Below are 15,096 nucleotides of genomic sequence, written 5' to 3'. Positions count from 1 at the left end.
TCTTATCATCGATTGATTCAGACTCATAATCTTTTGCATTTAGCTCTCTGACATCAAATTTTCAGGATATGTGAACAGAGTGATCGAGCTAACAAGCAACTTTTATTGATTCGTTCATTCATTATGTGGAATTATACAGAATAACTCAGGAGGCAAACGAACTGCAGATTTGCAGGGAGTGCACCGATCTACCTATAAATCATCCCCAAGCAGGTGACGTGAGGCCTGATGAAGGATTATAAACTCCCTGTGCTCCACCACCACCACCCCCCTCTCCGACCGTCTCACAAATTCGGCAACAGCAAACCATTTTTCTTTGTCTCTTATACGGCTGCTGTATATTAGTTTACGTCACAGGCTGCAGGTCCCTGATCTGAGGGAAGGAATCTCTCTCTCTCTCTCTCTCTCTCTCTCTCTCTCTCTCTCTCTCTCTCTCTCTCTCTCTCTCTCTCTCTCTCTCTCTCTCTCTCTCTCTCTCTCGCTTCATTATCTTCTTTTTCATACATCATCATCATCATGTGTGTGGTATACGACCAATTATTCAGAGCAGTCAGGTATTTGTGAAACTTAGCTGTGGAATAAGGAATAAAACTCTTCCAGTTCTGCTGTTACATTAATACGTAGCATTACCCAGAATTACTTTTACTATGAATTATTATCATTATTATTATTTTTTACTATTTTATAATAACAGCACAGTGCGAAGTCGTTCATTCCACTTATACCTGGGGAATATGCCACTTAAGTGATTTATGCTACTTACTGCCAACAGGTGCAATTACCGAATAAGGAATAAGACTGTTTAGAAATGTATCATGACCAAAGCCCTTAACCATTAAATATTTAGCTGTATAAAAAAAAAAGGTATCAAATGTAAGTCGGTCTGGATAAGGGCTTCTACCGAATGGCAGAAATGAAATAAAATTAAACAAAAGTGCTTTGACGTTTCCATCAACGAATACATCAGTTCTAGTTCACTACAGACCAAGGACCTTTCTATAAAGAACATCTTTCTATAAAGAGCTGCTGAAGTGGATAAAGCTCTGGGTTGTTGATCAGAGTATCAGGGTTCAAGCCCCAGCACTGCCAAGCTGCCACCGTTGGACCCTTGAGCAAGACCCTTAACCTTCTCTGCTCCAGGGATGCTGTATCATGGCTGACCCTGTGCTCCGACCTCAACCTCCAAAATTGGGAGATGTGAAGAAAGAGTTTCACTCTTCTACACAATGGCACATCGTGCTGTAACATGTAATCATCCTGCTTATAGCATTCTATCCTTATTCCTATTAATTCTTTATATCAGGTAGTTTATTTATATGCACAGTCTAGAAGGTCGTAACCAGGTTTTTACTTCACTGCAAGTACTGTACTGTATCTAACTGTGAAATGAGAAAGTGACCAGTGCGCGTAAGCTTGTGTAAGGCAATAGTACAGTAACGGGGTCATCTCTATCCTCAAGAGCAGATAAAACAGAAGTCAAAGGGTTCAGGCTCATTAAAACTACTGAAAAAGCGACATGTCGGATGGAGCCGCAGCTCAGAGCCCTATTCCGTCACGGTCATTCATCATGCACCTACTTCACCCTTCCTGCTCCATTCGCCTCTAACATCCTGCTCGCATTCTGACCGAAAACATTCTCTAGACTTCCGTATCTTCGCCTCTATCGTATTTCATCTGCATAAAATATCATCCAAGATCGAGACATTTCGTGCTGGATTGTAATCATGGACATGAACTTCTTTTGTTCTAACAGATTCAGATTACAGCATCACCACTCAGAAGTAGGTCAGCTAGGATATAAAGCTCTGCTGGAGATGTGGCCATGAATCATTTTTAGCAGATCAAATACGTCTTATGGTCGCGATCCAGTGACCCAATCACACTAAGAACGTAAAGAGAACAAAGTAAAATAATGTGGATTAACACGGCCATTTTATTCTTTTATTCATAGTCTTCTCACCATGAACATTCATAAGGTTCAGAATAAAATACTTTAGTTCGTGCAATTATACAATAGGAAAATCGTCAATGACGGAGCGGGTGTGATGGAGCGCATACGACATACCGCTTAGTTTAGTAAACAATTAAGAAATGTATTTATTCAAGAGTGACACGATATACGTTTTTATCCGTTTATAGTTACATTTAATGAATAAGGCAAAAAAAAAAAGCCAGCTTTTCGTTTTATTGAGAAACTGAGAACGTTTTCCGTGTCGGCTTTACTTCCGACTGCTGACTCCTTCCCACAAAAGTTTTTAAATCAGCTTATATGACACATCCATCATACGAGACCCTGAGTAAGCTCTTATGATGGGAATGATAACGTAGTAAATGCTAACTTTTGCCTCGTACATTCAGGGTTGGCGGTTTGAATCCTGCCTCCGCCCTGTTTGCATGTTCTCCCTGTGCGTTAAGGGTTTCCTCTGGGTTCTCCAGTTTCCTCCCTCAGTCCAAAAACATGCACTGTATTAGGTCGATTAGCATCCCTAAATTGTCTGTAATATGTGAATGGGTGTATCTCTCATTCACAGAGAATAATCTGGCAGATCATTTCGCTTTTATCTTTTTATTTTAACATTTTATACGTTGTTATAAATAAGTCAAATAAATGTCTAAAATGAGCTTTAATAAGCTTGTATAGGAAACGGTTATTGTTCTCGCAAATAACTTTTCATCGATCAATTAAAGTCTCTATTTTCTAATTATCCGACGATCGCTTATCTCATTTACGTTTCATTACGTCTTCATCTTATCATATCGTATCTCATATACATCTCCAGGGTCATTTGGTCTGGTCATGAATTAAAAATAAGAAATAACGTCTCTGTCGGCTTGGAATTAAATCTTAGAGTTGATTATTTCTTTTCTAATCATTTCCCTTCGTGTCCTAATATGAGCTCATTCACTGCCAAATCTACAACGAGCCATTAAACCGAAGCAAATCATTCTGTAGCCATCTATTAATGATATGCTTTTTTTTATTATTATTTATTTATTTTTAATATTTGTCTGCAGAATCTGTCAAAATGAAATCATGTTCTTGTCATTTTTCCTGCTAAGGAGTGTTTCTGGATTATGACTCTCTGAAATACGCTTTAATTAAAACATCTTGAGCTACATTTTTATTTGACCTACAGGTTCCTGCTGTTGCGTAGATTTCGGTTTCTGTTACTCGTTTCGCTTAACGCCTCGGCTGCTGGATGAATAATGAAAAAGGAGAGAATTTTAATTTCATTAGAATTATGCAGATCATATTGCAGTTGTCATCACTTTTAATGCATATGTTAATTACTTTATGCCATGGTACATATTCACCTCCGGATTCTTCATTCAGAACTGCTTTAGGAATTCATACACAGACACACACACACACACACACACACACACACACACACACACACACACACACACACACACACACACACACACACACACACACACACACGCCTTTATTGCTTTGTTCAATAATTAACAATATATTACGTGCGCTTTTGTATGATTTATGCTGCAGAACTACAGACTGTGTTTATGTGTTTGTGTGTTCTGTCGAAGAGGAAACTGCAGGTCATGGACAAGGATTGAGGCTCGCAATTTCTTTCTTTCTTTTTTTGACTATATTTTTCTTTCTTTCATTCTTTTTTTGTCTGTATTCTTTCTTTCTTTCTTTTTTCTTTCTTTCTTTCACTGTATCTTTCTTTCTTTTTTAACTATATTTTTCTTTCTTTCTTTCTTTCTTTGACTATATTTTTCTTTCTTTCTTTCTTTCTTTCTTTCTTTCTTTTTTGTCTGTATTCTTTCTTTCTTTCTTTTTTTCTTTCTTTCACTGTATCTTTCTTTTTCTTTTTAACTATATTTTTCTTTCTTTCTTTCTTTCTTTTTTGTCTGTATTCTTTCTTTCTTTCTTTCTCTCTTTCTTTTTTTTCTTTCTTTCACTGTATCTTTCTTTTTCTTTTTTAACTATATTTTTCTTTCTTTCTTTCTTTCTTTCTTTCTTTCTTTCTTTCTTTCTTTCTTTCTTTCTTTCTTTCCCTCTGAATTTGAAGTACTTAGCAGATACTTTCTTTTTAAATGATCTGTAAATCTTCCCCACATGATGTATATACAGTCGCCTGAGTCACCTCAGACTTGCTCATTGGGGCTAAATACAAACACATTTATATATATATATAATATTAATCTTGTATTTTTGTATTATATTAATCTTTATATTAACCTTTTGGTTTATGTTTATGTTCTGTAAAGCTGCTTTGAGACTATTATTACTATACTACTATATATCAGTTATTAAAAGCTCCATACAAATACATTTGAATTGAGTTGAAATTTGAATTGAATATAAGTGTACAATCTCAGAGTCTGACTTGCTTTCTCCCCCTTTTTTTACCTAGCAGACTAATTATGATTATTATTATTATTATTATTATTATTATTATTATTACTACTACTTATTAGTTCTCCTTGGCCTATTTAATAGGAACACCTCTACTTTGATTAGTCGTACAATTATCTAATCAGCCTATCAGGTGGCAGAAGTGCTATGTGTAAAATCCCAGCAGGACTGCAGTGTGGTCTGTGTTCTGTTCCTGTGTTTCTTCTGTTCCTGTGTTTCTTCTGTTCCTGTGTTTTCTGAGATGCCTTTCTGCTCACTGCAGTCCTATAAAGCTTCTGAGAGCGACCCAGTCTTTCACAAATGTTTGCAGAAGCAGTCTGCATGCCTGGGTGCTTGAGTTTATACACCTGAATTCAATGATCTGGAAGAGTGTCCCAATACTTTTGCCCATATAGTGTTATGTTCATTCTAGGCATGGCGTATGAGAGCAGCTCGATTATAGATGCTGCTTATCTGTGTGTTTGTCAGGCTGCAGTATAAAAATGTTCAGATGCCCGAATGTCTTTATAGACAGAGTTTTAACTAGTGGTCCGAAACAGTCTTTAACTTCGTTCATAATTTTAGTGGCTTTATTCGCCTGGTTTTCATTTCACTTTCAAGTTCTATACTGTATCTTACTGTGAACTTGATATATAAAAATCTTGAATTTATTTATTAATTTCTACTTATTTCACTAACAATGCTCCAGCTCCTCTTATATGGGTGGATCTAAGCAGAATTGAGCCAAAACTTCAGGGCTGGAGTGTGCTTCAGGTTGGATATGTGTGTTTAACGTGTTGGTTCATATTGTGTAGTGTTGTGTCAACAGTCTGTTTGTCCAAGGTTCTTTAACACAATGCAGGAGAAATAGTACTTAACTATTAACTATAGTACTTAACCATCTTCAACTGTAAATATAAACATATTGCACCTATCATATTCCATGACCTTTTTTTATTTACAGTACAGACCAAAAGTTTTTACACCCCTTCTCATTCAAAGAGTTTTCTTTATTTTCATGACTATGAAAATTGTAGATTCACACTGAAGGCATCAAAACTATGAATTAATACGTGTGGAATTATATACGTACATAACAAAAAAGTGTGAAACGACTGAAAATATGTCATATTCTAGGTTTTGCTTGGATTACTGCTTTGCACTCTCTTGGCATTCTCTTGATGAGCTTCAAGAGGTCGTCACCTGAAATGGTCTTCCAACAGTCTTGAAGGAGTTCCCAGAGATGCTTAGCACTTGTTGGCCCTTTTGCCTTCACTCTGAGGTCCAGCTCACCCCAAACCATCTCGATCAGGGTTCAGGTCCGGTGACTGTGTAGGCCAGGTCATCTGGTGCAGCACCACATCACTCTCCTTCATGGTCAAATAGCCCTTACACAGCTTGGAGGTGTGTTTGGGGTCATTGTCCTGTTGAACAGGTGGTGTGTCCAAACTTTTGGTCTTTACTGTATATTAATTTCTACTTATTTCACTCATTTTCTCCAGGAGTCATCTGCTGGAGAAGGAAGAACCCATGAAGCAGGAAGAACCCATTAAAGGGCTGTTAAACGTTAATTAAGAGCTCCCCTTAATTGAGTGCGAGAAACAATAGTAATTAAAATTTTTGCTTTGTACAGAAGATGTGGGAAAAAAACAATTCATGAGCTACTTTAGTGAGACGTTATATGCAAAAACTCTTTCAACATTAGATCTGATTGCAAAGCTCGAGCAACTTGGATGCAGCAAGCATTAAAAAGTTGAAAGAAATTAATGTTCAAGAAACTCACGCTTGTGTTCTTGTGATTGTTGCATTATTTGCAATCCTGATAAATATCTAAATATATATATATATACTGTATACAAAACCTACAGTGGTTATAATTAACTCCGACATCAGCCCACAATCTCTGACCATCAAAATAAAGCGCTAATGAGGACACGGTATAAATTAACTGTAATCGGCATGGGGAGAAAATAACAGCAGCTCAGGCTCAGAAGCAGGAGCTCGATAATCAAGCGTCTAACCGTCACCTTCCTGTGTTTCTCATTAGCAGCAATCTAATCGAGCTCACGTCTATCGTCACTGCAGGCTGAAACATTACCCGTGCGGAGATATAGCATAAAATAACAAATTGCGGTCTCCTTAGCAGGGTTCCTATGGAAACCGCTAATGAGCCTAATGGGAGAAGAGAACAAAAAAACATGTGTAGCATGGAAATGTAACGCTGTAGAGTTGAGCTAAGCGAGAAAGAACAAACGGAGATTGTGAAGATTTAGATATATATTATATTAACACTGAGGCATGACCAGGTCTGACTTCATAATTATTGGCACCCTTTATGACTGAAGCATATACCATACTCTACAGAATCATCTACAGGTATCAAATATATGTTGTTAATGTTTTTATTCAGTCCTAAAAATACTGACAGTGTTCGAGGCCACGGCATGATTCGAAGTGTGGTTGTTATGAAACTTGGCAGTTCTGTTTTCTCTGAGTTACTGAAGGTCTCAAGATAAACTTGTGCAACCCTGATAGTTAAGCTTGCTCCATCTAGGTGAATACGTGACCACAGGTTATGATTCGTAGCTGTCTGTCAGACAATCAAAAAAGAACTCTGTCTGCTGTTAAAAAGGATTATTCTGAATGTTGCCCTTTTGGAGTGTACCACAGCCAAAATACATGGCCACCAGAAAGACAATACAGAAAGCCAAAACCACCAGAAAGACAATACAATTATGGTTGGACCTTATTGACTCTCTGTTGTTGTGATTATTATTATTTTTTGTCTAATGCATTTGGGCAGATCTTGGCTCTGCTATTAATAGTTATAAATAAAAAAATTTGAATAAATAATAAATAAATAAATAAATTGTCGTTTTGATTGTTAAGGCCAGGATTGTTTCCTCCTGTTGTGTCGTGTCCACGTTGATCACTGAATATCTCTGTTATGTCTCTCTTCACAGTGGTGGTTAATATGAAGCTCATAGTAGAAGCTTTGTTGTGTTTCAACAGTATTTGTGTTTTTCCCTAGACTACTCGGTTCAGTATATTTATAGATATAAAAGATATATTTAAAAAAAATATACCTTTTTTCCTCTTCAAATGTTTGTTCATGAGCAACTTAAATTTTTTTTCAACCACTAAAATTCAGTGCAAGGATATCAACTGAGGGAAAAAACACACGTCTAAAACACACTGAAAGCCAACCAAGTCCTGACCCACAAATTAGTTTTTTCGAAAATGTCCGATAAGTAGATTTTTTTTAATCCATTTCTAATATGTACTAATATTACTGCACTTTTTTTTAATAAAATTTTTTTTCTTAAAGTCTACGTATTTTTTGTGTTTACAGTATGAATACACTGTTTAGTAGAGCTACTGTTCCCTGTGTGTGTGTGTGTGTGTGTGTGTGTGTGTGTGTGTGTGTGTGTGTGTGTGTGTGTGTGTGTGTGTGTGTGTGTGCACTTAGCTAATAAAGCCGATTCTGATTCAAATGTCAGACTGCATCACACCAGACTGCTTACAGGTTCTAAAAACTCTGGTGTGATCACATGATCTTTGAGAACAAGAACTGAAACAGAAGTTGACGTGACCGCTCACGCTCACAGCGATCACGCACGTTCGTAGCGTGTCAGGCTCTGTAGGATATTCTGTAGAAATATTTTTGTTCGGTTGAACTTTACGGTCATCATAACCTGACTTTGTCCTTGAGGTAAATCAGAGTACAGGCTTACAAGAGATTAAAGACAGAGGAATTTACTCCACATCAGTGATTACAAAATGGGGAACTGGCACATGAGATTGATGTTGACTAATAAACAGGAAGTGGAGTACCACAAGAGGAAAATTTCTACTGTTACGAAAGAGCTTCGAAAAACTAAAAGAGAGCAAGAAACAGTAGTGTACAGTATATGAGTGATATTATTATCCAGCATCTTTGTTCAATAGCAAAACTTTGGAACAACATCCATCCAAAAACATTATAAAGTGACACATACACATATATAAATATATAAATATATATATATATATATATATATATATATATATATATATATACACATACATACATACATACATACATATATATATATACACATTATATATATATATATATATATATATATATATATATATATATATATTCTCTCCTTTTTCTACATTATGAAAACACATCATCTAATATTACTTTTTAAGACATGAAATTGCCCTCGCATCTAGTAATCATTTTCAGTTAAACTCATGTCCTCTAATTCTTTTTTTCCTTCAACCTCGTCTGTAATCCTTCATTCCACAGGTATATATAATGGGCTACTTGCATAAACACTTTATACCAAACACTTTAGATCACTTTAAGATTAGTGGTGGCTCAAGCTCTGGGTTGTTGTTTGGATGGTTAATGGTTTAAGTCCCAGCAACACCAAGCTGCCACTGTTGGGCCCTTGAGTGAGGCCCTTAACCCTCTCTGAACCAGTGGTGCTGTATCATGGCTGACCCTGTGCGCTGACCCCAACCTCTAAAGCTGGGAGATGTGAAGAAAGAGTTTCACTGTGCTGTAATGTACGCGTGACAGAATAAAATCTTCTATTCTAAAGTGTCCTTCCAGCTCGTCCACTATAACGTTGCTATTTTACACCCGGTGTCTGCAAGAGCTCCTGAAAATAAATAAATATCAGTGAAGTTCAAGCTCATGTGATTTGGGAAGCACTATGCAGGGACAAAAACACCTCTGAATAGAAATCAATATCTAGTTGAATGTTAGACTGGAGGGAAAAAAAAACTAAAACAAATATTAGCTGTCCTTGTCTCACTGTACTGCCAAATGTAATGAAAACACATCATGGCCCTGAGTGCAAGTAGTCCATTATACTAGATATCATGATATGACGTCGTGTGGTTATCAACGTCTCGACGTCTGCATACTACATACATACATAAACCTGTCCAATCGTACTGATATATAGTTATGTATACAAGTATATTTTCATATATTTTCTTCCATAAAGCACCTTATATCTATACATTATCAAAAACTTACAAGGACGTAAATGACAGAAAACGGGCGTTGCGTACCTGTGACCTGCTACACTTAACTATAGTGCTGTAAAGTTTGTAACAGAAAACAAATCGAGGCAGTTTATGTAACATGTGATGCATCACTGATGCACAAGCTGTAATTAATCCAACAGAAAAAATACGTACTAAACTGTATTATTGCTTGTGGGATGTTCAGCAGAACATTCCTCGTACGCGTGTCTGTGTGTTTTATATTCAATCCATCTTGGAGAACTTATTTAGATCCAAATAAGGTCTAAGGATGACTCCTGAATCATCTTAAAAGCAACTACATTCACTTTCCCAGGTGAAAGACATAAAATAATGGTGCTGATTACTGACCCCTGAGGGTCTCCCAGCAGTTACAAGCAATGCAACATTTTAGTACCTTTTAAGCATTTTTTTCCAGTAGAGCAGCAAACATTAAAAAAAAAAAAGAAAAAAGAAAAAAAAAGAAGAAAAGAAAGATAACGAGTTAAGGCTTAAATCAGTACGATAGCACAGCATGTTTCTGGCCGTCTCCTTGGATAAACGGCTTGGCCGAGTTGTCAGGTTGGTCCTGCTGATCGATGGACTGATAGGTGTCTCGGTTCCGGGTCACTGTCGGAAAACCTGAGGAGGAAAAGGAAGAAGTTTCTCCTTAATCTGCAACATTTAGGCTAAAATAAACCTGAATGAATGCTGCTTTTAATTCCTCAGAAAAAACTAGTATGATCATAGACATGACAAATAAAAAAATTGTCCACACACACAAAAAATAAATAAATGTCCACACAACTAAGTAAAATTATTGTAGCTCAAAGATGGATTTCAAAAACTGTGAGAGTTTCAGCTTTCTGCTTACGTGTAAAAAGCTTAGGCGTGATTACACCTATACTGTATACAGTATAAAGCCTGTTTTTTTTTAGGAAGACAGATTTTTTTTTTAAATATGAATAGAAAAAAATATGTTATGATGTAGTTAAGAAATTAACTTTTTTAGTGTATAGTGAAATGAAGTGAGAAGAAGGAGTAGAATTAAATCAATCGCATAATGAGGTCAGGGCAACTTAAGTGCTACTGAAATAAATAACTTCCTAAAAAACTGCATATTTTAGCTGCTAATGCTAATGTTAGCGAGGCCTAACTAGCTAAAACATAAAATTGTGTGTTTAACATTACGGTAGTAAACCGGCTCTTTTTTAATTATTCGTCTTGAACAATCTGACAGCGTCTACTTTTCCCTGGCCTAATTTATATTAAACCTGTATCTTTGTATTAAAAATAAAAAAATAAAAAACACCTTTTTAGAGGTAAAAAGTTAAAACGAATTAAAATCTATTAAGCACATCACAGAAATAAAACAAATTGTATTTGTGTATTTATTTGATAAATAATAAATAAAATAAATTCACACTCATCAAATGAACGATTCTTCATCTTCTTTAGTATGATTTATTAAAATACAGCTTAAAATAAATTAGAAAAAGAAAACAAACAAACAAACCACTGAAAAACAAAAATAAATAGCATTTCATTTGCAAACATTTTGCATTTTTTTTTATGCTTTTTGTGTAACATTACACTGTTATACGGTCCTCATATTGTGTAAAGTTTCAATGAAAACTCTGATACTGCTTGTTCCTCCAGCAACCCTTAACTCTAATAATAAAATCGTGTGCAACTTGCATTTGACTGCAAAATAAAAACCCTAACCATAAAACAAATAAATAAATAAATAGGTTGATTAAAACTTGTGACTCAAAATTTCTGACGCCCCCTCACCTCGGAAACGAAGGACGTCTCCTGGACCCTGTGTACAGCACGACGCCATCAAACAAACAGTTTTGTCTTGTTTTTTACTTGAATATTCATTTGCATCGATCAACATACAGACCCGGTCTGTTAACTCTAAAAACACTATACGCAGGGTTTATGAGGTAAATTTACTTCATTACACAGACAGCTCGACAGATTTTTGCTAAAAAACATTGAGATCTCTGTGTTTCTTCCCAATTTGTAGCTCGAATGTCAAAAATGTGTAATTCCAGAGAAGAAGTTTCAGCTTCTTGCTTGTGCTTTTCACATATGGTGTATAAAGCTGAGCTGTGATTATTACACCTATACAGTACAAGCCTGATTGTTTCAACACAAAGTGCAGAAATATAGAAAGAAATTCTAAAAAAAACTCCATTTTAAATGCTCTTTCACAGCTTTTCGGATTAAATTGTTTGATTTAAAAACCTCATTAAAGAAAATGTTTATTAGATCTGGCTGAAGTGCAAATCTTTAAAAAAAATATATAGAGAGATTTTATATATAATATTATATATAAACTGTTTTTTATTTTAATAGATGGAAATTCTACAGTAGCAATAATGTGCTTTAAATAATATCTGAGAATTTTTTATTTTTTAGTCAAGATTTTGGGTTTCCAGCTACGAGTCTCAAACAGACATCAATCAAGCATGATCATTATCAATCAGTTTGATCGGCAATTTAACACGTTATCTTGTTTATCTTGGGTTGTTGTTTTTCAAGCAATCAGGTTTTATACTTTACATCACAATCCCTGGACCGGACAGGACGCTTGGACAGATTTGTGAGAAGAGTTACAACCTTAAACAAACACAACAAACAAACCTCCATCAACCACACACGCTCCCTCGACCACAGGCACACCCACTCTCATACACAGACCCACAAAAACGCAACACACACACACACACACACACACACCCCGACACACAGATGCCCACTCTCATACAAAATCTCTTCCTCAACCACACACAAAGAGATACACAGTCACACCAATGCTCATACACACACACACACACACACACACACACACAATGACAAAGACAATAAAATAATTTCCGGCTCACAGAAACAAAGTGTCTGATCAGTTTCAAACACAAACACAGAAACAGAAATGAAGAATAAAGAGAGGCTTTCAGTAACGCCGGCCAAGGAAAGTGGTATCAGCGCTGTCTGTGGTGCAACGACTGTCCACTGATGTCTCCAGGTCTGACAGGAAGAGAGATACCAAGATGGAAGCAGACAGGTATATACAGTAGACAGACAGACAGACAGACAGACAGACAGACAGACAGACAGACAGACAGACAGAGAAAGCAGAAAAGCATGAAAACCAAACAGTGAGGACAGGTGACATAACGGACAGGTAAAAGCAGACAGCATTAACACTAGATATTTTATATATATATGTGAATCTGTATATCTCTACCTGTATAACTCAGGGATGGAAAAAGAAATACACAAAGAGTAATTTACAGCTGTGCTCTGGTAGTTTTAACTTTGATAAACTCAGTCAGATTATAAAATGAAAGCAGACCTGCCAACCCTGAAGAGAAATAAAGGGACTAGTCCTTGGAAATAAGGGTGGAAAAACTTAGTAAAGCTGTTGTTAAATAAAAATAAATAAAAAAAATAGTAAAAAAAATACCAGTAGAAGAGTCGACAGCTCTGAAACAAAATACCAGTTTCACAGCTCTGACCTTTTTTTTTTTCCTGAACCAAATGTTCAGCATTTTTTACCCTTTTCGTTGTCCATAATGTCACTGCCTTTATTCCTTATAAATAAACCGATCTGAACTTTATACTTTGCTTCACAGATGTTAGCTCACATTAACGAACACACAAACAGAAAGCAATGATGCTGTTTCAAGTGGGAAATTTGAGACTAGAGATTACTAGTACGAGACGTGAAGAAGAGGGCGGGGCTTCCATTGTGTGTCAGTCCATATCAGAGAGTTTAAAATACCGCCTATAATAATAATAATAATAATAATAATCCTTCTGGTTTTATATGTCAAATGTCATAACTGCTTGAGTTTCTGGTGCAGTGTTGACTGATGAGTGTACATCAGACTCTGCTATGCAAAAGTCCCTTAAGATCAGAAGGTCTGCAAAAGTTTGTATCCAGGACTGTATGAATTTATTTATTTTTAACCAGTACCTTGTTTTCCAGTCCTAGTCATGTGCAGTTTGTTGCATTTCTCTGCTCTAACTGCTCATGTGACTTTACTCGTTAGTCTATCGTTAATCAGTGAGCTGAATCAGGTGGGTTTTTATTTCAAACAGGGAAAAGTGCCAGAAGTTGCTGCACGACTCGGCTTAGAAAACAACAATCTGAGTCGACACTCAACCAAAAGCAGGATGTACTTACCCGTTTTGGTGCATACAGTACTTTTGGTGTTATTTGATGCATGGCAGCTGTGTAGTTTGTACATATCAAACTGCTGTGTCGGCAAAAACGTGGGTGAAATACGGTAAACATTAAAAGAGAGTTCCATTCAATCGATTGCTGCGATTTGCAGCATTTACATAGTGCCAGGATGAACATATCCTGCCGTGGATCTACTCCCTGGAGGAAGAATACAAACCCATTTAGATTCTTGATCTCTGGGGAATTTTAGCTCGGGCTCGGCATCTGTCTTGTGACTGTCTCGCTAATTCGCTTACGTTCCTCCTCTGACTCGATCCATCTAGTTTCTTCGGCAGTGTTACAAAATCTTAATGCAAATTGAGGAAAGCCAGAAGACAAAGTAGGTCAAAGGAATGCAGCTGGAAGCCACGCTGAAGAGACACCACAGGACAAGCACATGCATCTTAACACATAACACGGTTACAGTTCGCTCACACACCAAAATCCTATCAAAGGCTACAGTAAAGACAAGTTGAAGTGGAAAAAATCCAATAAAAGACAAGGTTGTGCAATTAGTTCTGTTTTCTCTTCGCACATTTGGTCTCTTTTAGAAGAAATAAAGTGATGACATCTGGAGGAAATAAGGAACAAATAAGGAAGCGCACCTCGAGACCGCGCACTTACCGAAGTTGATGTTGTATTCGCCGCCTCTCTCACGGTACATCTGGTAGACGAAGAAGCAGGACAAAGGTTTGAGGAGGAGGCTGAGGATGGCCATGCCCACGCAGAAGCGGAACAAATCACTAGAGGTCAGCGAGTAAAGTGCAGCAAAGTGGATGATATCGATCAAGATCGTCATCAACAGACCAACCAGGAACTGATAGAAATAACAAAAAGGCAAAAAGTTTAAATATTCTAACTATATCTATCAGAAGAAATTCAAGAAATGCAAGAAAGAAAGAAAGAAATTCTAGATAGATAGATAGATAGATAGATAGATAGATAGATAGATAGATAGATAGATAGATAGATAGATAGATAGATAGATAGATAGATAGATAGATAGATAGATAGATAGATAGATAGATAGAATGAATTTAGGCATGGAGTCGATTTTTCATAGACTGGTGACCACACTGCAGTCCTGCTGGGATTTTACACATAGCACTTCTGCCACCTGATAGGCTGATTAGATAATTGTACGACTAATCAAAGTAGAGGTGTTCCTATTAAATAGGCCAAGGAGAACTAATAAGTAATAATAATAATAATAATAATAATAATAATAATAATAATAATAATAATAATAATAATAATCATAATTAGTCTGCTAGGTAAAAAAAGGGGGAGAAAGCAAGTCAGACTCTGAGATTGTACACTTATATTCAATTCAAATTTCAACTCAATTCAAATGTATTTGTATGGAGCTTTTAATAACTGATATATAGTAGTATAGTAATAATAGTCTCAAAGCAGCTTTACAGAACATAAACATAAACCAAAAGGTTAATATAAAGATTAATAT

The 15,096-nt window shown here is 36.2% G+C and overlaps 1 protein-coding gene across 1 annotated transcript in view; it reads right to left on the bottom strand.

Annotated features, from left to right (window-relative positions):
- Positions 1-8,109: 8,109 nt before the first annotated feature.
- LOC113656525 (angiotensin II receptor-associated protein) overlaps positions 8,110-15,096 on the bottom strand; it is a 10,116-nt gene continuing 3,129 nt past the window's right edge. Inside the window, exons 4-5 of the mRNA XM_027167820.2 lie at positions 14,256-14,448; positions 8,110-10,036 (exon numbers count right to left, since the gene is read on the bottom strand). Of these exons, the coding sequence (XP_027023621.1) occupies positions 9,912-10,036; positions 14,256-14,448 (318 nt within the window). The 3' untranslated portion in view covers positions 8,110-9,911. The remainder of the gene's footprint in view (positions 10,037-14,255; positions 14,449-15,096) is intronic.

Source organism: Tachysurus fulvidraco, chromosome 2 (assembly GCF_022655615.1).
Source record: "Tachysurus fulvidraco isolate hzauxx_2018 chromosome 2, HZAU_PFXX_2.0, whole genome shotgun sequence".
NCBI lineage: Eukaryota > Metazoa > Chordata > Actinopteri > Siluriformes > Bagridae > Tachysurus > Tachysurus fulvidraco.
This window is presented reverse-complemented; position numbering and strand designations above follow the sequence as displayed.